General features: G+C 43.2%; 1 protein-coding gene across 2 annotated transcripts; it reads right to left on the reverse strand.

The window, feature by feature from the left end:
* Positions 1-599: 599 nt before the first annotated feature.
* Positions 600-22,103, reverse strand: mmp16b (matrix metallopeptidase 16b (membrane-inserted)). Of its 2 annotated transcripts, XM_086043211.1 has the most exons (11): positions 21,646-22,103; positions 19,599-19,747; positions 19,412-19,426; positions 18,037-18,153; positions 13,721-14,025; positions 9,819-9,980; positions 8,921-9,138; positions 8,709-8,847; positions 7,707-7,857; positions 5,272-5,387; positions 600-3,890 (listed from the first exon to the last, which is right to left on the reverse strand). In XM_086043211.1, exons 1-11 carry the CDS (start codon positions 21,976-21,978, stop codon positions 3,529-3,531), a joined length of 2,067 nt encoding a protein of 688 aa, XP_085899337.1. In that variant the 5' UTR covers positions 21,979-22,103; the 3' UTR covers positions 600-3,528. The 2 variants fall into 2 exon arrangements, with proteins under 2 accessions (XP_085899337.1, XP_085899338.1); XM_086043212.1 differs by lacking the exon at positions 19,412-19,426.
* Positions 22,104-23,165: the final 1,062 nt, after the last annotated feature.

Here is a 23,165-nt window from a genome sequence, read left to right on the forward strand (position 1 = left end):
CAAATACACTTCTTTGACCGTAACGACCAAAAAAAAAAAAAAAACAGCTTCCTAAAAATCCTGCGAGTTGCACAATTTACACGTGTGCATCAGGGGTTACACCTTGGACTCGTTGCCGTACAATCGAAAGGCACATACCTGTACAGTGTAGACAAAACCATTCACACTCACATTCGTACACATGGATTATTTGGGTCTCCAACTAACCGGACACAGTACATGTGAGTGTCACATGCCGCGTGTACGAATCTGTCCAACACAGACCAACACATGATGCTTTTTTTTTTTATTTTATTTTATTTATTTATTTATTTTTTTGTCCATGGATAATTTCTATCTAGTTTATGTCCACTGTGCAAAGTGATGGACATCATGAATAACTGCTGAGAGGGGATTGCATGAATCATATAACTTGAATTACACGTACACGATTTGTGCTATTTTTGGACTCCATTTCAACTACAGTTTCTAGTTTCTTATCATAATAATAATAATAATGATAATAATAATAATAATAGAAACTTAAATTACTATTAATGCTGCAGATTATTTTCAATTGAATAAGCTTTGTGACAATGAGGTGCACACGCACTCGTTCGTTCATTATGCACTTGTTTTTATTTATAACACACAGCATGTCTTTACCCATGGAGTAGTAGATGAATTAATAAAAAAAAAAAAAAAAAAAAAAATCTTTCAAGCAGACAGCATCCTCCACTTTATGTACAGACTGGAAATACGCAATCGTATACGTTTACTTCTATTACATGAGGCCTCGGACGTGTCGGGAGTTTACAAAAAAAAAAAAAAAGTTGAAACTTCCTTAGTTGCGTCAGCTACTTCCTGTCTTAGCCCTAATGCTTAGCAGCACAAAGTTGGATGAAAGGCAGACAAAAAAAAGCAAAGGAGGAGTTAGTCCACATGTAAAAGAGTCAGAACCGCTTTAAAATCTTGTGATTGGTCTCTCTCTATAAAAACACATGAACGCAATGAGAAGTCTAGGAGACAAAATAACAGCTTCAAATGCATTTCTCTTTCTCTAATATTAAATACGGTACTTAATACAGCGCCGCCTGGCCTTATTGTACCCACAAATCCACAGGTCATCACGCGCACGTCCACTTAAAAACGACTTTTAAATGCGACGACTTACATAAGCGCCTGTACACCGTCACAGATGGTGGTCAGGTGCGCTTTCTTAAAAAAAAAAAAAAATAAAATAAAGAGACGACACCTTGTTTACAGCAATTAGGACCATTAACCGCAGCTTCGACCTCTCAAATGATGATGCAAAAGCTCCACCCAACCGAAATGACATCACCCGGGAAGATTGCAACACTTTTACTGAGAGGCTGAGGCCGTTTCAAGTAGAATACAAAAAAATAAAAAAAATAAAAAATAAAATCCATCAACGTTTCACTAAACTGTCGAGCCTGCGTTTATAACACGTATTTGTCAAAAGCAGCTCAAATCATCTTAAATATAATTGAATCATACTTTGATTAGACGTTGTCTAGCATATACATATTTGACTTTAGATATGTAATGTCACATAATGTGTGAAATATTAGTTAGAGGTGTTTTATTTCTCTTTAAATATACTCATTAATTCAAGCAGTGGTAGTAGTTAAACAAGATTGGTTTCTTTCTATTCTTTGAAATTTTATTTTCTGCTATTAATCTCAGTTATTGTTATGTTTTTAGTAAAACTACTTTATATTTTCAGCAACAGCGACATACTCGAGGTTCAATGATTATTATTATTATTATTTTTTTTTTCCCCCCAGAGGAAAAATATTCAAAAGCATCCTTCTCGTGGATGCTTGTCTTCTTTTGCCTTCTTCCCCATTTACCATGTGCTATGTCAAAACACAAAACAATACAAGATGGGTTAGCAAAGCCGTTTAAGGTGAACAGAATGCACTTGTTGATGGCGGTAACAACAGAACAAAAGGGCTGAAACCAAGATAAATTTGTCACAAGTGTTTGTAATGGGTTTAGGTTTGGGATCGGGATTAGGTGTGTTGGAGTCATTTTACTTCTTCAATGCCAAGCTAACTTTGACACCGAAATGTTTTACTGTCCTCCCAAAAAGAAACCTATCAATATCATTATACATAATAACATTAACAGTGTTGGGAGGTGTAGTTGAGTGGACTCAGGATGAAGTTATTGCATCGAACAAACCAGTCGACTAGTCAACCAGTCGACTTTAGTAACCCGTATCAATGTTTACTGTTTGAAGTTGACTAATTAGGCGTTTTTGATATCTCATCTTCCAATCGGCTGATACGGAGGCCTTTCAATTCGCCCGTCAACCGCCGTCACGGGCGAAAGATAATCCGCCAGACCATAATGCTCCAAAGGCAACACAATCAGTACAAAGTATAAAAAAAACGGGGTTGGTTGTGGATAAGCATAGCGGTTAGCCTTAGCTTCGGCTAGTCAGATCGCTGCTGGCCTTAAAATATTCATAGCAGCGGGACCATGGGACTGGCGGCGAGGAACGAGGGCGCCAAGTGAAGCTCCATATTTGTCGCCAGAACGTTCTGTCCAAAAATCCGGGGACAACAACAGTGTGCTAACGAGAACACAATTAGTGTCATAAGATTTGTAGCGGTACAGACGGCCCGTTGATGAGAGAAACGCAGGGCAACTAGATTCAGTGTATTGGTGAGGAGTATTTCTGATCATTTGTTTTTATTTCTTTCTATGCTGGTTCATTAAAATATTTTTCATCAAATTTGTAAAACGTCACCGCTGCACTCTACTGACTAGTCGACTTTGAATCACTTTTGCTTACGCAACACATCAATGCCAAGATATTTGGCTATGACCTTGTGAAGTCAAATTTTTGGGGGTCATTTATGGTGAGTGATAAAACTTTGCTACCATGCTATAGAAAAAAAAAGATTTTTGCACCCATATGTTTAGTGGTAAAGCCGTCAACAGGGCTCTGGTTAGTTAGGTTAATGTTGTTGCATTTTTTTTTTTTTTTATCACACTTGATCGCTGCCTGCTATCTTCACAAATTATGAAGGAGACAAAAAAAAACAAAAAATCACCAAAAACTGAGGGAAAAACAAATTGAAAAAAAAATGATCCAACATCCTCTTTGGAAGAAAAGGTCCACACAATCAGTTTGTGTGTATCAGTCTGTCATACAATTAAAAAAAAAAAAAAAAAAAAAAAATCACAGCTCAGGGTTATTTAATTGAGAACAAAAGTCAAGTAGAAGCTTAAATCTAATTGATTGGTGCTCGGGAAGTTTCTTCAAGCAAGTGTGCAGACAGGAGAGACCAAAAAAAAAAAAAAAAAAAAAAAAGCCCACTTACATACAGGAGCTTGAGTCACACTCGCTCTGTTGAGTTTGTTAGAGAAAAGAGTCCAAGTAGATAAATACACAGGACTTAAGAGATATGGCTCCCTCACTGCCTTCAGTCTCCTTTTTGCGCAGTTCTGCCGGGCATGGCAAAAGGCGGCAATTTTTAGACCTCGTGATCCCGGCTCGGCGAGCGCAGGCCTTGCTCACACCCACTCCTGCATGGAGCGCTTGCAGTACAGTATGTGGCGCTGCGTGCTCTTCCTGCGGAACTGGAACACGGTGTACAGCAGGACCATCATGCATAGCGCCAGGACGCAAGGGATGGCGATGGCCACCGCCTTCTCCGTGCCGCCCGCGCTGTCCAGTTTAATGACCACGTCGGCGTCGCCGCTGTCGTAGTGGCGCTCCTCGGCCGCCGGCGGGCTCCAGTCCCAGTCGGGGTCCGGGGGCAGGCCGTCGCAGCCCATGAAGTCGCGCAGGATGGAGCGCGGGTAGCCCGGCTCCACGCGCAGCAGCTGGTTGTTGAACTTCCAGTACTCCTTACCCTTATAAAAGTAGGTGAAGCCTGGATGGACAGAAGGAGCAGCGATTTAAGTGACTTTTTAAAAAAAAAAAAAAAATGTTTACGTTTTTGATTCAGAGTATGCTAGCGACGCTGTGAAATATTGGTGAGCACGTTGGTTCCCCTACCACAGTCCCGCATTTGGTACCGGGCCACAAAGATGAACTCATTCACCGCCAGACATTTTCAGAGGCTCTTTTACCGTAACGTTTGAAAAAATTGGGAAGAAAAAGAATTCAACAAATTCCTGAGATTGAATGGCTGGACTGTGAAAAGACAAAAAAATACGTCAATGGCAGTGAATGAGTGAAAAAAAAAAAAAAAATCACATTTTGATGAATTTCATATTTTTCAAATTGGTCAGTCCGCACGCATGGGTGTTATTTTTACACGTTATTGACCAATCGAAAGCGCTGAAAATGGCTTGCTCTCTTTCCCGATGCAATGCTAATATTTGAACAAACTTGCCATTTTTTGAGTCTGAAAAGTGACCACTTTGGCGGTACAAGAATTTGGCTCGACGCCAGCGTCGGATTGACAGACATGCACATCATCTCCACATCCAGAAGCAAAACAAGAGCGAATGTGGAGTAAGATGACAATACTTGAGAAACATTAATGTTCGCAAATCAGACCTTGACATGAAGCAGAAAGTGGAGGAAATGAATTTTGTTTATGAAACTGACTTATGTTTGTCCTCCACAGTGTTATGAAGACAAATTCTGGTACTCGTTTAGCTGTAAATTGATTTGCGCCTTTACATATCTAGAAAGGTCTATTTGTAGAGGTAATGGTAGTAGTCCTCATGACTTATTAATTTTGTCCTCATTAATTAATCTTTAGAATATGCAGGCTGCGAGAATGTGGACGGCGAGCCGCAAATGGCCACTGGCTGTAGTTTGGATGCCACTGCTCTCTACATGGACACATTTTACTCCCTTTTTTTTTGTCTTTTGGGGAAGGTGATATTTGATTTCAAATCCAATCCAGTTTGTGAAAATAACACGTCAAATCTGTTTATAGTTTTTCAATACCATTTTCCCCCCTGACTGCCCGGGAGAAATCACATTGTTGTGCTGCGTCATCGTGAGCTCATGGTCCATTTTTGAAACCGCTCCCCATGTTAGCAAATGTCGTTCGAATATGGCCGCGGCGTCTCGTCGTGGTTGACGGGCCACGTGACCCGCCGGTTCAAAGCTTACATGACACTCAGCGGCACGCCGACGCCGCACTGTCTGCTTGTGTTGGGTGTAAACAAGCAAAGCAGCTTAATGGCGGGCGGCTTGCCGCCGCGCTCTCAAAGCGGCTTTGAAACAACGGCGGCATTGAACCGCACGCCGTTCCAATCGCTCGCTAATGGGATTTGCGACACGGAGTCGAGTACCGTTGGCTTTGTCCACGAAAGCCCCCTGCGGAGAGTCGGGGATGCCCTTCCAGATGGTGATGGGCTTGGGATAACCTGGATCCATGGTCCTCATGTCCTCATTGTACCGCCAGTATCTGGAAAATGCCACACAAACACCACACTCACTATATGCAGACAGTTTCGTGGTGTTTACGCTATCGGCCCGATTGACTAAGATTCCAACCAACCGGCTGTGGGTTGTCTGTTCACGCTAACAGATTGCGTGTACTGTTGGCAACAGGTGTAAAAAAAGGTGGAGACAACTGTATTTGAAAAATGAGTTTGGCTTTTTTTTTTTTTGGTCCCAGCACAGGTAAATGCACATTTCAAGTAAACTCTGATTTTGTTTACCTTTGATAAACGCCTGGACAGCAGCATTGACACATTCCAATAACGAGGAGGTCAAGCCAAACATTTTTTTTCCAGATTATGTTCTATGCGGGCCCACTCGTTGAAACACGGCAATATGATGAATAGGGGAGGGCCATTTTGTCACCTGTTTTCTGAAGCTGAGCCATGATTTGGTCGTTATCTGAGCCCTGAGCAAACTGTGATGTCATTTTCATTCGACAGAATGGACAAAATGGCCGCCCCCTGAGATGGCTAAAAGCGGGTGCATTTTGACGCTTAACTTATAATTCCACAAACACAATGTCAATTCATTCATTTTAAAAAAAAACTCTTTTCTCATTGAACTTTATGAACTTCAGGATAGTTGTGAATGAATGTTGTGTCTTTTCACTTCCACAAATCTCATCTGGTCAACAATTTCATTGGCTCATTTTGGTCACATGACCACAACAATGCTGAATATACAAAGTCTGTGAAAGCCACGTATATGAGAAAAAATGGCCGATGCAACGATGCAAAGTCCGCCGGTACCGTTACAGAACAATTAGGGGCTATTAAAAAAAAAAAAAAAAGAAATTTAAAAATGCTTAACCAGATCGGCCTGGAATAGATCGGCCGATCGGGAGTTGTCCTGAATTTTCCAAATGCCACTCCTGCCCGTTTACTCTTCGTGCGGGAATCCCCTTTTTCCTTGAAAACGGAACCACGTTTTTGTGGGTTCATTCAAAAAAAAAAAATGCAGTAAAGCATGTTGTACGTGGAGCCTCAAAAGCCGATACATGTGCAGTGAGGTGTGGCGCTCAATCGCTTGGTGTGAGGCAGAGTCGCTAACTGTGTACCGTTGCACTTCCGCGCGCAGTTAGACAAAATGACAATGCGTACTAAATCTTTGCAAAAAAACGTCTGATTTTATGTCGAGATCGCACCGCCGCAAGTTAAGGACGATTTCGGCCCGGCGAAATCGATTTGCGCGCTCGATTTTAAAATTTGTTTGGTCCTTCTCAATTTGATCAGAAATGCGGCAACAACCAGAAAAGAGGAATATCTTCATCCTGTCACATGTGAGGAGACAAAACAAAATGCAGACGCTGACGTTGCCGTGCTGATCGCGGCAAAGCAATTTGTCAGCACCACTTTCCCCTCTCGCTGACCCCCGCTGCAGATGATTTATGGCGACAGCTGCGCAAACATGTCGCAGACACCTTGATGCACATGCAGGTTGCATACACAACATAATGAAAAGCAGGACACATTTGAGCAGTTTTCTTCCCTTGCAATCATCCATCCATCCATTTTCCAATCCGCTTATCCTCACAAGCGTCGCGGGAGTGCCGGAGCCCATCCTAGCTGGGCACACGGAGACAAACAAACCTTCGCACTCACAATCACACCTAGGGGCAATTTAGAGTGTCAAAAATGGACCGATACACAAATTGGGTCAATTTGACCCACTTTCTTGCATTGTTTTGTAAAAAGCATCCCATTTTTGGGGGGGGGGGGTTGTTTTGTATAAAACGACCTGTTTTTAGGGTTGTTTTCTGCAAAAACAAAGAAAGTTGGGTCAAATTGACCCAAGTTGTGGACCGCTCCATTTTGGACCCAAAATTGTGTTATTTTGAACACAACTGTTTTTAGAGTGTACCACGCATGTTTTTGGAATGTGGGAGATAACCGGCGTAAGCTCACGCGAGCACGAGGAGAACAGTGTGAGGCGGACGTGCTAACCATTCGCCTCCCTTGCAATCAAAGTCAGAAAAAAGCTGACTGTCGCATGTCTCTAAAAGATTAGCCTGAGCGGTTGTACCGCGTTGTGGTGTGTATTAGGAGTGATTTTTGCGACAACCGGCAAATTTGACACCGTTTATGTCCTGCACATTTGTGGACATTTTGACAAACAAATATAAAAAAAACGTACAAAATCCGACCTAAAGCATGTGCTCATTTTGGGCTCCTAAATAAACTTCCCCGATTCACAAGATATGTCCTGTACGAGCTTAGCAAACTGTAAAAAAAAAAAAATGTCCTCATTTACACCCCAGGGCTAGATGATGCATGACGCAGACCTGTCTCCTTTGAAGAAATAAGTCTTGGCCACGTCCTCCCACCACACGGCCGTCTCGATGCTCTGCGTGGGCATGCCGCTGCCAAACAGCGAGATGTCCTGAGGGTAGGACGGCTGCAGAGTGGTGTCCTTGAACACCCAGAAGCGGTTACCTGAGGACGATGACATGAACGTTAGCGGTGTCATTGCTCCGCATATGACCTCGTTCTAGCAGAGATAGGAGATATAGACTGAACCGCAACACGTTCCGATCCAACTGGGTGACAGATGTCATGTTAATCTGCCTGATAGATGTGTGACAGCGTGAGACCCGCAAGTGTTATGTTCAGTTAGCGAGGCAATGAAAAAAAACCATTTATGCAACATGAATGCATGTTCACTGCCATCACTGTAGCGTAAAATGTCCCCAAAGTAGAGAAGGCTTTTTTTAGCAAAATGTATGAGTAAGTGATAATAAATGAAGTGTCCCAATGTCTTGAGCTTTGGGACACAAGAGGAATGACATACTTCATACTACTTCATGTCCAAACCAGCGGGAAAAGCCTCCGGGCTACTTTCTGGCAGGCCATGAAGCAACCGCTTCTAAATATGGGCACGCTTGCTTTGGGACACCATCGTCCCTGCACCCTGTCCCGCGTTGAGCACCAAGTAAACCAACTTCATTGTGAAAAGGCCTTTATACTGCCCCCATGTGGTCAAGGTGCATTCATTAGAAGGAGCGGCACAATGTTCGTGGAATTGAAGCAAAAAGTGCGGCAAAATCTATTGAATTCTTTGCATTTTATTTCACAACAATTGTTAAATAATTTATGTTTTTTAGAAATACAGTAGACTGCTATTTATCTTTCACCTTTATAAAAAACACCTTAGAAACATTTTTTTTTATTTGATTTTTTGGGAAGGCCAGACTGAATTCTTCTTCTTTTTCTTCTTTTATTCTTCTTCTTCTTATTAATAGTATTGGTGTCCACCTTTTATTTTCTTCGCCATATAATTGTATTACCTTTGAAAAATACAAATTTCCCTTCGCTGTTTTCATAGACGGCATCAATTTTGGCAGGCAAGCCTTTCCAGAAGTAGTTGATCTGCATGGGGTATCCCGGGACCACAGAGTTGTCCCGCACCCTCCAAAACCACTGGTCCTGTGAATGAGGAAACCCATAATAATCATAGTGAGCGTCGGCATTGTGGCTGTCATTGCCGCGTCGCTTTTACCTTGAAGACAAAAAGTTCCTGTCGCAGGATGGCCAGCGTGTTGAAGCCCCCGTCGCAGATGTTGGGCTTGGAGTTGGGGTTGGATGGCTTGGCCCCCTGCGGAGGGCGGTGGGGCCTGGCGTGGCGGTCGTGCTTGCGGGGGTCCGACGGAAGGTGGAAGCGAGGAGGGGGCGCCGTGGGCGGAGGCCTGGTCGGCTGCGGGGCTCTGTCAGGTGGACCTGAAGAAAGAACAGCACAACGTTCTCTCTTGTTTTGCTCCTTTATCGTCTCTGAAGATTCCTACTTTAACAATAAAAGTATTATGCATTTAAAGAAAAAACTCCAAATTAAATATTGAAAGTAGTCCAATTAAGTTACTAAATCTACTAAAATAATCAATTATTCAGTCACCCAAAAATGAATAAAACTATTCTAAATGAAACACTGAAACAATAGGGTTAGAGTTTTATATTTTTTTGAATGTATTCATTTGTATTATTATTTAAAAAAAAAATCATTTAACATACAAAATAAATCCTAAAAATTGTAAAAATCTAAAAAAAAATATTTAGAGTAGTGGGACTGCATAGAAATTTTGGGTTGACCTCCGCTTTAGTATTACACCAGTATTCTAGTTCATCAATTACAGTGTTTCAATTATTGCCCCACTAAAAAAAAAAAAAAAACCTTTAAGATATATCAGAAAAAAATGCATATAATTCAATTCAGTTCACTTCACTTCAATTCAACTAAGAGAAACTGTTTGGAAAAAGGTCTTGTCATTTATTGACATGCAGTAAAATTGAATTATATCCGCGCCTTTTTTATTACATTCTCTTCTTACATGTGAACAAAAAAAGAGTAGCCAGCTTTCTTGTCCTCAAGTCTTTCATTCTAACAAAAAAACCTTGATAGTTACCGTAGATCTTCTGGATACCCTGCAGGTCGTCGTGAGGTAGTTTAAAGTTCTCCGTGTCCATGTACTGGTAGAAAGGAGCCATGATGGCGGTGGGATCATTGGAGTGTTCCAGGCCCAGGGCGTGGCCCAGCTCGTGAACGGCGACCAAGAAGAGGTCGTTCCCTAGAGACGGGAACGGGGGACAAAACGGCGGATCGATTAGACGGTTACAAAGCAGGATCGAAGAGCTTAATACTTCCCATTTTATGATTCGCGTCGGTTTTAATGCCCGCCGAAGCTTTCAGTGGCCCAGAATGTCCTACAGAAGCCTCCGTTCTGGGTTCCTTTATCCCATTTAAACAGATTTTCCTTTTAACGACTTACTCCGCCGTATGCTATCGAATCCATCCTTTACTGTGTGCATTACGGACTCGCGTCCGCCTATATCGGGGGTGTCGCCGTCCTCCAACACACCTGACTGACCAACGCACCCAAGTTGACCACCCCTGGCCTGGATTCATGTGAATGTGTTCGGAGCTAGTGTCGTGTACAAGCGTGTTGTATTTTCACAACAACAACATGGATGGGGGGGAGGGGGAGGAGTGTGGTTTGAAGGTGCAAAAATGACGAGATTGTGTGACTGCATGCCCATAATTACCCGAATTGGGTCAGTGTGTTCCTCCTGTCACTGCGAATGACAATTTATGATAATTTGTCACACACAACACGACAACGCGGGCGTGTGAGTGTGCTCGATGAACAGTACTTTGCAAGTGTGCGGTGTTATCCGAACAAGCTAACGCGTCCGTCGCGCCTCACAGGAGGAACTGACATGGAATCGTTTACCTCACGTGAGATGCTGTTTTTGTTTTGACGGACTAGTTTCACTGTACTGATTGTAGGGGGGAAAAAAAAATGCGGCTGTGGGGTTGTGGTGCATTAAGCCGGTGTTGCTGCCCAGCGTGCATCGTAGTCGGTTGGCGGCTTTTAGCTAATTAGCTAATACATATTGTGCAGGCCCTAAAGCCATTAACGCAACATTGAGAACGTTTGCATTTGGAAAGAGCTGTTTACAGGAGCTAATCGCAGCCGCTTTCCCCGGCAACAGCCGACAATAAAGCGCAGATTATTACAAACGATAAAGCATGTGAAATCAAGGCTGTTGCTTTCGCCAAACCCCAAATAAAAACGGCCCGGGCCGGTGTGTACGAAGTCAACCTAAAAGCGGCAGTGCCAAACACATTTCCGACAGACTCTCAACATTGACATATAGCTTGTGACTTGAGTGGCTCCTCGGGAGATTGTTGCCCTTTAAAACATGATCCGCACTCCCGCCAGCTTCCGCTAACCCAGGGCCAGCAGCTAAAAGGTTACACACCCCGCTGCCCTTGGCACTCCCTTACTGCATGTATGCAACGCGGCCAGCCTCCTGCACCAGAGTCCCGCAAGGAGTCCCGAGCGAGCGGCCGGGGCCACCATTAGCACACATGTCAACATGCATCATTTACAATTACACGGCTGTGAAAGCCCATGAAAAGGATGCGTGGCGTTCCAGACACATGAACGAAGAAAGGAGCTTTTCCCCAATGCGAAGCATCGGGGGCGGGGGGGAGGGACGTTGAATTTGACAACCACCACTCACATACCAGTCGGCTGGGAAACAAAATGTGGGGTGGAAGCTTCCATTGTCCATATTTGGAGGTGCTTGCGTGTACAAAATTCATCTTTATTGTGGCTGTCGTTTGTGGTTGGATGCGAATCGTTGCGTCTTAAAAGTTTTGATTGCAAGTAAAAATCGTACTTAGTGAGGGAATTTGCACCTAAAAAAAACCCCCAACACTTTTTGGCATAATTGTGCAAAAAAACACGGCTAAAAAACACGTCTCTCTGGGCCTTTCTTGTACCTCTAGTTTGAGTTTGAAAAAAAAAAAACACTGCGCCCAAGGAAACACAACCAATAAGCAGCAGAAGGCATGACTTATGATTCGTCCATCATTTGCTGTGCGCACACAGGCACCACCCGGCAGTCGTGCGCTGACTTGTGTCCTTGGGCTGTAGGAGCTAGCCACCTATTTTTGATTTTTAATTAATTGTACATTAAAAATAACCGTCAAACTGATAACATTTGAGCCTCTATTTTCATAAACAAGCGCACGTGCGCTCGGCGTAAAAACTGCCGCATCTTCATTTTCATGCCGGGGATAGTTTGATTTAGTTTAAATCACTTTTGGAATTTGACAGATTGCGCTAGGCCTCGCTGGGCATTTTCTATGACCTTATATTATTCCTATTACCTGATAATTTGGTGACAGAAAGTAGACTAGACTTTAGACCTGCTAAAAGCAGGTCTAAGTTGCGGCGCAGGTGGTGTAACGCGATTTTGGTGGATTTGATCCATATGCGCTGGCAGACAAATTCTCCGCCCCACTGATACGTGAGGTGGATGTCATCGTATTTCGTTCATAATATGACAACAGTGAGCGTGGAATCCTCTATAAATAAATTCATTGAATGCATTTATTATGATCATCTTTATTATATATTTTTTAAAAAGCCACCCAGTGTGGTCATATTTGTAGTGCTTACACCAATAAAATTACAGCATTTTTTTTAATTTTAAGATCAATTTACTCATTAACATCAATGAAGTTTGAACAAGATGTATAATATCTTATTGAGACTGTTAAGGCGGAAAACTGCTTGAAGCAAGCAAAAAAAAAAAAAAAAACCCCAACCCAATCATATATTCCCTTGATTTGAGATATTCAATCTTGGTAAGATTCGATTTTTTTGGCAGCGAGGGGGCCGCGCTAACACAATGCTATTGATCGAGCGTGTATCGAGAGCCCTCATTATGATTCTTGTGTTGGGATAACGGCAGCACACAGTGACTAATGTCTGCCATGATAGGTAACGTTCACCTTTCATGTTTAGTGCATTATTCATTTGAACATTCGGAGTCAGCTTCATGTCGCCTGCGCTCGCCTGACGCTAACACACGCGCGGCCCAAATAAACAAGATCGTGATGACGGCGGCTCCCATAATGGCAAGGTGCTATCATCGACTGAGATGAATCCAAAATGGTTCGTTTTCTGCTGCTGTTTCTCTCCTGTCATTTGCGGGGGGGGGGGGGGGGGGGGACACACACCCACAAGCGTCAGATGGGCTGATAGTTTGGTGATGAGAAACTTTTCTGCATACTGTTTTGTTTTTGCTCCCTTTAAGACATTTCATCCTGCTGGAACGTCTCATGCTGTCATACTGTCTTTGTCTTCCCGAGACGACGCCCACTTTGTTCTGTTGTTTGACTTTTCTCTTTTTTTTTTTTTTTTTTCTATGCTCGCTCTTCGCCTGTTGACGTAGATTTCCGCATCCCACACTCAGCGTTTCTTTCCCTTTCTTCAAGAATGACCTTCCCGCTGCTCTTTTTGCGTGACAAAAGGGTAGGACACAAACCGCAGAATCGAAGCAGAATCTAAATTATGATTGCCCGTGAAAAAATATGACGTACAAGCCGAAACAGTAGGTACAGGAAGTCAAACAGCTGCACATAAAATAAAGGACTCTAAAAATAGCGAAATATACTTTGCTGTGAAAATGAAGTACAGTAAACCAAATGACTGTACATCAGTTTATCACATTTTACTCATGTGCATCTGATGTACATTTTCCATTGAATTCAATTTTCCACGAACAACCCAGGCTAAACTTAACTCTTCCCCGACATACAAAGACGCTAATCCCTAAATCGAAATGTATCACTTGAGCTTACTTTCTTGGCATCAATTATTCCGTTCAGGGTTTTGGTGCCATCAAAGTATTATAGAAAGATCCCCAAAAACCACAAAGAGGTGAGGATAGGCTCCACAGACAAACACCAAAAGGTGAATCCCTAAAGCAGTCAACCATCTCGCCCGCTTACCATCGTGGTTGGGGTTCCCCAGGGTCCAAGGCTCGTCTGAGTCAAAGTGGGTGTCGCCACCTATGCCAGGCCCGGGGAAATAGGCGTGGGCGAGGAAGCCGCCCTCGCCGTCGAAGGGTGAGCTGTCGCCGTGGAAACCCGAGGCGAAGATGATGGTGATGTCCACGTCGCGCCGGCCCGTTTCCAGGGCACTGTAAGGGACGGCCTCGAAGCGCAGCGGCGTCACGCCCTGCCACACGTCGAACGCCCGGCGGATGGCGTCGTGGGTCTCGCGGGCGCCCACCTTCGGCGTGACATTTTTGATGCTGCGGCGCGAGAAAACAGAGCTGTCCATCCATAGCCAGAAACTCAATTTACAGCAGTCTCCAGTTAATATAACATGCTTGTTTTTAGGTCATGGGAGGAAGCTGGAGTACCCCGCATGCAAATTCCACACTGGCGTTTCAACAGAGATCCAAATCCAGATTTGCTGTCTATTAAGCGTACATTCCAACCAATGTTCCGTTGTGCTGCCGGCCAGATGTTTGCTATGAAATAGTTGGTACCTTTTTCCATCGGCAATACGTCCCTTATTAGGGTTCGAGACATAATTTAAGCTTCGTGGGGTCTGTAGACATTTGGCCACACATACTTGGATTGTAACTATCATATAAACGCTTCTTATACCCTTTTTATTGCGCATACTTTGGGTAGTAGGCATGGCTCCGGCAATGTTCTCAGTCATGAATAAGATTTCTGGTTTTTTTATACACGTCTTTTTGATTCGACACACTAGATAGAAGAGTGTCAGTAATGACCCTGCCGCATATAACACGAGGCTTCAAAAGTACGTCTCATTCACACAAAGAATACATTTTACATGAGAAAAAATGCAATATTTTCAATAAAATATTACATTCGCGATTTTGAAGCCTCGTGTTATATACGGCACGGTCATTACTGACACTCTTCTATCTGGCGTGTCAAATCAAAAAGACGTGTATTTTCAATTTGCGTGGACTTTAACTAGAGTACGCATATAGCAATTTTTAAGATCCTGAATGAGGAAGTCGATTTAAAAAAAATCTTTACAATAATATGCTTTTATAAGGCCCCTCACTAATCCAAACACAGCATTCCGATTGATATTATGTTTGCGGAATACGAACTACGTAGTAAAATCCACTTGTATCCATCTCGGGGGCGGCCATTTTGCCGTCGACTGAAAATGACATCACAGTTGCTCACGGATCAGGTGACGACCAATCACGGCTCGCCTGGTTTCTGAGTTTGGTCATGTGACGTTCGCAGCTGAGCTGCATTGATGAGACATTAGCACATATAGGCTGTACTTGTCATGTCTTCTGGTGAAGAGACATTTATATTTCATCTGATTGTGTCAAAGGTTGTAAACAAGTTCATATTTGCTCATAGGTTTGTTTATTATTGTAAAATTCATAGTGCAAACTGCAAAAACTTTGGGTTGAAAAAAAATGCCAGAGTAAGACCTCTACCTTTGGTGGATTGTTTTTGCCTTTTAGTGATGTAAGCATATCTGTTGACAATAGTCAATCTTTGACATATCACCTCTCGAAGACAAGATATCTTTGTTGTTGGTTGAGAACCGCTCATACTCCAAAAACACTTTATAGCGGAAGTCAACCCAAACATATTTTTCAAATCCAATTCTGACCAATCACGGCTCAGATTCAGAAAACCGGTCAGCCGTGATTGGTCGTTGCGAGCGGTTGTGATGTCATTTTCAGTCGACAGAAATGACAAAATGGCCGCCCCCAGAGATGGCTAAAAACGAGTGCGTTTTGCTGCTTAACTTATATTCCACAAACGCAAAACGAATCCGAATGCCGTGTTTCAACGAGTGGGCCTGCTGGGAACATATTGTTGAAAAAAAATATGTTTGGCTTGACTCCCACCTCAAGCCTTGGAAGATTTTCGTCTTTGTGAGTATTTATATGTTCAATTATTTGTGGCCGAATGTGTACATTTGAGCACAGGTGTATGGAAATGTTCATCAAGCTGATTGCTCGTGTTTAGACCTGCACTGTGAGCCATCTACGCTTCTTTAATTCTTAATAATATATTGTGTCTTTGTTTCTTTTCTTTGTTGCGGTTACTGTACAAATATATACAATTTACAGTTTGTTGTCTGTAAGGACAAGAGAACTCCATAGAAGCAAGAAAGGCACGCCTCGTGTACGGAGTTTTCTTTTTATAGTTCGCCGGCTGTCTAGCTGCACATAGTCACGTGTCGTGAGGACAGCGCAGTGCTGCTTCAAATTGTATGGCCAACCGAACCGAACCGAACCAAACTGTGTTGAAAATCCATTGTACCGCCACAGGTCAGTGTAAAAGGACACTTTTACTTAGCGAGCGAGAAAATAAGTTGATACAACTATTTCAAGGCTGGCAGCATTGGCTGAACTTTTACACAGTTCTCTTTATCAGTGCCTGGCAGGCAGAGAGGAATTGGGAATCTTCTCTCTCGCCTCCCATCTTCATGAATAACGCGCAGTCACCGGCTCAGCACTGATTGACATTCTATTTGGAGAGTGTTCTCATCAATTCAAATTAAGGGAGGGAAGGATTTGAATAAATTGGCGGCATTATCGGCGACAACGGCTGAAACCTGTCAATTTCTGCCGCCGCGCCACAGACCCGTTTATCGGTCCTCCTCAGAAGCCATTAAAAAAAAAAAAAAAAAAAAAACGAGGAGGCTGGAGCCTAATCGTGGCGAGAGATAAGATGAGAGTGGGAATATTTTCTGCTGAAATGAGGGATTCTGCAGTCAGGAACAAGAGTGGAAATTGTTTGTTGCGGGGTATGAAAAGGCAAAAAGAGAGCCGTTAGCTATTTTGCGGCCTCGAAATAGAACATAATGGCTAAATGCACTCACAGAGGTGGCAGAACTATACTCACACTCTCTACTTAAGTAGAAGTACTGTACATATATGATGCTTGTCTAAAGACTGTTTTACTTAAACAGAAGTCAACTCAAACATATCTTTTTTCAAGAATATGTTCTATGCAAGCCCACTAGTTGAAACAAGGCATTCTGATAAATATTGCCTTTGTGGAATAAGAGTTAATCCACTAGGTTTTAGCAATCTCAGAGGGCGGCCATTTTGTCACCGCTGTCGACTGAAAATGACACAACTGCTCAGGGATCGGGTAACGACCAATCACAGCTCACCCTTTTTCTGAAGCTGAGCCGTGATTGGGCGTTACCTGAGCAGTTGTGATGTCATTTTCAAGCGACAGAAATGACAAAATGGCCGCCCCCTGAGATGGCTAAAAAGCGTGTGGATTTTGCTGCTTAACTTGCTTAACTTATTCCACAAACGCAAAATGAATCAGAAAGCCGTGTTTCAACTAGTGGGCCTGCTGCGAACATATTCTTGAAAAGAAAAAAAATTGTTTGGGTTAATTTCCTATTTAAGTAAAAAGTGCAGAGTCTGAAATGTACTCAAGCACAAAAGCAAAAATAATTTATTTTAATCATTTGAATGTTGTCATCTGGTAAGGAGTAGAAAGTACAGATATGTTTTCTAATGTAGAAAATAAAGGCAAAAAAAAATATTCAAGTGAAGTACAGATACCTGAAAAATCTATTTAAAGACGAAATCAACCCAAAGATATTTTTTTCAAGAATATGTTCCCAGCAGGCCCATTTATTTTGCGCTTGTGGAATAAGTTAAGCAAGTTAAGCAGCAAAATCCACACGCTTTTTAGCCATCTCAGGGGCCGGCCATTTTGTCATTTCTGTCGCCTGAAAATGACATCACAGTTGCTCTGAAGCTGAGCCGTGATTGGTCGTTACCTGAGCCCTGGGTTGTTGTGATGTCATTTTCAGTCGACGGAAATGACAAAATGGCCGCCCCCAGAGATGGCTAAAAACGAGTGGACATTTATTCCACAAGGGCAATATTTATAAGAATGCCTTGTTTCAACTAGTGGGCTTGCACAGAACATATTCTTGAAAAAAAATATGTTTGGGTTGACCTTCCTCTTTAAGTACAGGTGCTTTGTTACTTCTCAGCACACACACACAAACATGCGCACAAATGTATGTGTCCAAGCCCACGTTACTGCCAGTGTGATGCGGACTATATTTTCCTGTACAATGACGTTTTGGAGCAGTCGCCATGGCAACACAGAGCATGTGATCACCATTGGTGCTGATAGAAAAAAAAAAAAAAAAAAGTCATCACTGGCACACATGACTGCTCCTCCTCCTTCACGGTTAAGTGCGGCTAAGCCTGAATGGTCGCCACGGCAACTGCCTCCCCCCTACCTCGCCTCGCCTCGCCTCTCCTCACCTGTAGGTGATGTGCGTACGCTGCCACTTCTGTCCTGTCAGCGCGTATCTCCGCCTCCGTGACCTCGAAGCACTTTTGAGCGTGTCTGGAACGCCGCAGCGGGGCTTCTGCATCCAGCTGGAAGCAAACGAAAGGAGAAGCGGAGATCATTTTAGGTAACCACTCACGCCATTCATTCCACAGATCCCCACGTCCGCGCGAGGTCAACATTCACTCCATCGCCGATGAACGGCGCAATTCTACTTCGACTCCGGATGCGGTGTCGTCGCGATAGCACAATAACATTAGTATCAGGGTACAGCGATGGCGCCTAAAGCAAAACATTGTGAGACAACGAAGGACGATACACGTCGATAGTGCTCATTTGCAGCGCCTATGCTGTAAAGAAAAAGATTTGACATTCATGGATATTGTATAATATCGACAATATTATTGTTTTTTTGAAGTGGGTGTTCACATATTGTATCCCAAGTGGTAACAATGAATCTATTATACCATCTATCTGTCTGTTAGGGGTAGCCTAACTCCTCAAACAATAATATCACTATCACCTTGACAACGGTATCACAACATAGTTAAACAATGAAAAAAATACAAGGATGTTACATGCTAATAATGATAAAACTCCTTTTGTGCTTCTCTATATTGAATGTAAACGTACATTTTCAAGCGGGTGTTGTAACATTCATATTCTATCAGGAGATAATCTTTCTATTAGGAGAGGAATCATAGAGTGGCTCCTAATACGATACCATCGATACGATATCGTGATAACAATAGTATCAAAATACAACAGCTGCGCTAACTGAATTTAAAAAAGTCAGATACATATTGAAATTAAATGAAAGCCTATTTGCTGCGCCTGCACATCTAATACAAATGTCTTTTTTCAAGCACAACATTGTATCACAAAGGATATATGATATCACGATACCACCAAGAAGAGGAGAAGAGAATAAGATCAAAGATACAGTGATAATCGATCAATTGTGAGAAAACCAAGCACCGTGTGATACAAGTCTACATAGAGATGCATTTCATATTGAATAAAAATCCAAATTTTGCAATCTCAAAACACTCAAGAACATTAATATTGGCATCACACTACAGTGACCATATGACCGAAGTATGATACAAGTTGATATGGTGATAGAACTCGTTTGATGTGCATGTTTAACGTAAAAACGGATTTTTGAAGTGGACATGCATTCAGAAGTGATTATTTTTCGTTGTCTTTTGCCCATGCTAGCAACAGTATTACGATACAGTTATTGTGCATGTCGCCAAGCGCCCATCTATGACAAGTTTGTGCAAAGTACACTACCACTTGAGTGACACACACAAAAGGAAGGCAATAAATAACGTCAAGTCTCACCTCAGCGTGATATCACTGCATCATCATGCAAAATGAGAAGAAGGACATGTGTTAAAACGTCACTTGCACGTCGATGGGCATGTGAGGACAACGTGTCTTATCTCTGTTGTTCTCTCACGCACGCACGCACGCGCACGCACGCACACACACGCACATTTGCATGTCCATGGCAATGCGGTATACTCACTCCTTGGTTCTTTCATCCAGCGTCCCGGTGACATTGAGGCCGTAGGCACGCTGCATGGCGGCGATGGCCGAGTGCATGGTTTGGGCTGAGCGCAGGACGGACATTTTGGGTTCTGTGCGGGGAAGGTAACCGTACCTCTGTAGCCATCCCTGAAAAGAGAAAAAAACGGGATTGATTTTTATGTGATAGACTGACCGTAATGTGCTGAAGGCATAAACTAGCTTTGTTGTTTTCAGATAGTCGTAAAAATGGGTAGACGCATAATAATTTGGTGTTTCATCCATTTATGGCAATTAATTGATGTTTACCTAACTGACTAGGAGTCTATTTTGAATTTTGAAATACTTACCACTCGAGCCTATAAAAGCGTTTCTGTCTTTTGTCTGTTTTGTTGCTAACTAGTTGAAGCTGTGGGCTAACTAGCTAGCTAGCTAGCTAGATTGATGGATAGACACACATACACTGACAATTCAGTCACCCAATTCATTCAAATTAAATGGGAATCAGAAAACACCTGCACCATTCAAAGTGCCTCCGCTTAACCCCGAATAAATTTCAGATATTCAAGTAGGCTTTTCCTTACATTTTTTTGTAGTCAAAACACAAGCCATAGTCTGAAGTGATCCCCCACCACATTAGAAGGATCTCATCGTTCAAAGGTATCAGTCAGGAGAAGAGTGCAAAATAATTTCCATGGCCATGGAACACAGTGAAGACAGTCCTCATCAAGTGTCAGTGACGCTACCAAGAACTGGGCGTCCCTCTAAAATGAATCAAAAGACGAGAAGAAAACTGGCTAGGGAGGTTGCCAAGAGGCCAACAGCAACGTTGAAGGAGATGCAGGATTTAAGGGCAAGCGCTAGCTGTTTGGTCCACGTGACGACAATCTCTTGTCTTCTTATGCGTGGGCTATTTGCTACATTAGCGAGAGGCAAAAACATGCAGACTTTCAGTGATCTACCAAACACATTTGGGAAAATGTGGTATGACCCGATGAAACCAAGGAGGAACTTTTGGCCACGATTTCCAAAAGGCGGGTTTTGGTTGGCGCAAACACACCACTGCTCATCACCAAAAGAACACCGTAACATATCAGCAAAGCTAGGTGGTGGCAGCAGAGTACAGATAGATAGATAACTGCATCTCTTTTTCAGCAGTTTTTTTCTCATTTACGGCAATTCGGGTATCACAAATAGTAGCATTGGAGAAAAATCCAAAATGTGGATCAAAATGGGCCCCCAGCAGCTTTTAACATCTACTCAACACGACAAAGCGGAATACCGAGGAGACGACTTGTTTAGGTTTGATCATCATCATCATCATCATCATCATAATAATAACACCCATCACATCCACCATATTGATATGTCCCGAGCGCTGGTGACCGCTCCATCATCCGTCCATCCACCCTCACATCCATCCTCGCATCCATTCACACGGCAACCAGCAGCCTCGCCACGGGGGCGGCCAATCAGAAATGTCCCCCCTACGCTACCTATAATCGGTCCGTCCCTCCCCGTTTCCCGACCGCCTTGTTTATGATCCATTTCCTGCCTCTCGGTGCTGTGTGTGTACGTGTGTACGCGTGTGCGTGTGTTTCTCCTGCGATTATTCCGAGGTGCTCGTTTCCCACATGGCAGCGAGGCGTAAAATTGATTTAGGGGGGGGGGGTGCTGGAATCCGGGAAGAGGGGGCACATATAGCTGATAAATAAATAAAAAAAAACAAATCTTATTATGCAACTGGCATGTGCGAATGGCTAATCCGCTCCATAAGCATGATGCTTCGGCCTATCACTTTTCATCATCAATGAATGCATTGCAGGCCCCAACAAAGCATACAGCTGTATCTGGGTTACACACGCACACACACGGGCGCGCGCGCGCGCGAGCGCAAATGAGCCTTGAGTGGCCATGTTGTGCTCCTGGTAGTCCGAATTTGGATTTTTGGGGGGGGTCTGCTGGAGGGGAGCGCACGGTCACGGATGAAGCCAAACAGCAGGGAAGGGCCGTATATATCATCCATTATATATTTATGTGCATCCTACCTCGACGCTGAAGTGCTGGTGCTCCTCTCCGGACACTGCACACGCTATCCAAAGCATCAGATGCAAGCACAACGCGACCGCCTGAACGCAATCCGATGGTTTCCTTGCACTGGAAGCGACTAAGGTCATAATGACCCGCTTTAATCCCGAGTCTCTCTTTTCGTTGTTGTTGTTGTTGTTGTTGTCCTGCTTTTCAGGGAGAAGCCTCCCGCCTTTCGCTTTGGCGTCTTTTTGCGTCAAGCTAAAGGCATGAATGCATAGCGTGCAGCGTCCGCCAGGCGCGTGGAGAAGAAACTGTCCAATGTCAAGCACACAGGAGGCGGCGTGTTCCATCCGCTGCCCTCGCCATCCTTGTATTTACATCACGGGCTCCATTTAGGCATCAGCAGCAGCAGCAGCAGCAGCATCAGCAGCATCAGCAGCATCACTGGGGCTGCAGGCAGGCAGTCTGCGCAAGATTGGCCGCCTCCTCCTCCTCCTCCTCCTCCTCCTCCCCCTCCTCCTCCTCCCGTCGCCTTTCACGCCTGCGCTTTGATTCGTGCATGACCGAAAGTGTAAAAAGAAACATGCTTTTTTTTTCAATGCATGCTTGGGATTCCACGTAGATGAAGAACCTGAAATTCTATGGGAATGAGAGGGGAACCCTTCAATTCCCCTTTAAAAACGACATCTAAAAACACCGATGCAATTATGAATCATTCGTACTTTGTTATCAATCACACGGACAATGAAAAACACACAAATCATCATGAAACTACACTACTAATTGTTTTTCTATTTTTCTCCACTATAGAACACAACAGCAACGTACAGTAAGTAGATCAATGCATACGATCGTGTGACGTCACAAGTCTGCCCCGCCTCTCGTTGCCAGGCAGAATTGGTAGGGTGCACGCAGGTAAGCCTTTAAATTAAAACAAATAAAGGGCGTATGTATTGCTGTGCGCTATCTGTCATTTGACAGAAACAAGGAAAATAGCATTATACAGCATATTAATTTTAACTATTGATACATAATGATAAACACACCTATACACACACATACACATATATATGAGGATCAATCAAAAAACATATACCATTAAAATGTATTGTGTTGAATTATATTCTTATTCTGAGTCTTAGTTGAAAAAAGGCTTCCAATGAACAAAATGTGTTTAATTCATATTTTCATGTTAGGCATGCAATTGATCTAACATGAATTTGTTATGATATAACCTGACAAGTGCACTCACTCTTGGCGTCCAGAAATGTGTAACTGAACGGAAACAACAACAACGACAACAAAATACGATTCAAGGGCTGTAAACTAGAACACAACCATCCCTTGGTGTCATGCAAATGTGCCCCTGGTGTCTGTGAAAAGCAGAGCCATCACCTGAACTGCTGACACAGCCACCTGGCGACATGTTGGCGTGACATTCAGTTGCGATATGTTGCCGTGTACGATATTTGCATCTGAGCGATCCATGAAAATAACTTTGAAGTGAGACCTGGGGCGTCCATCTGGAACCACAACA

The sequence above is a fragment of the Filicampus tigris genome, chromosome 10 (genome assembly GCF_054856515.1).
Source record: "Filicampus tigris isolate MCC_2025a chromosome 10, RoL_Ftig_1.0, whole genome shotgun sequence".
Classification (NCBI taxonomy): Eukaryota; Metazoa; Chordata; class Actinopteri; order Syngnathiformes; family Syngnathidae; genus Filicampus; species Filicampus tigris.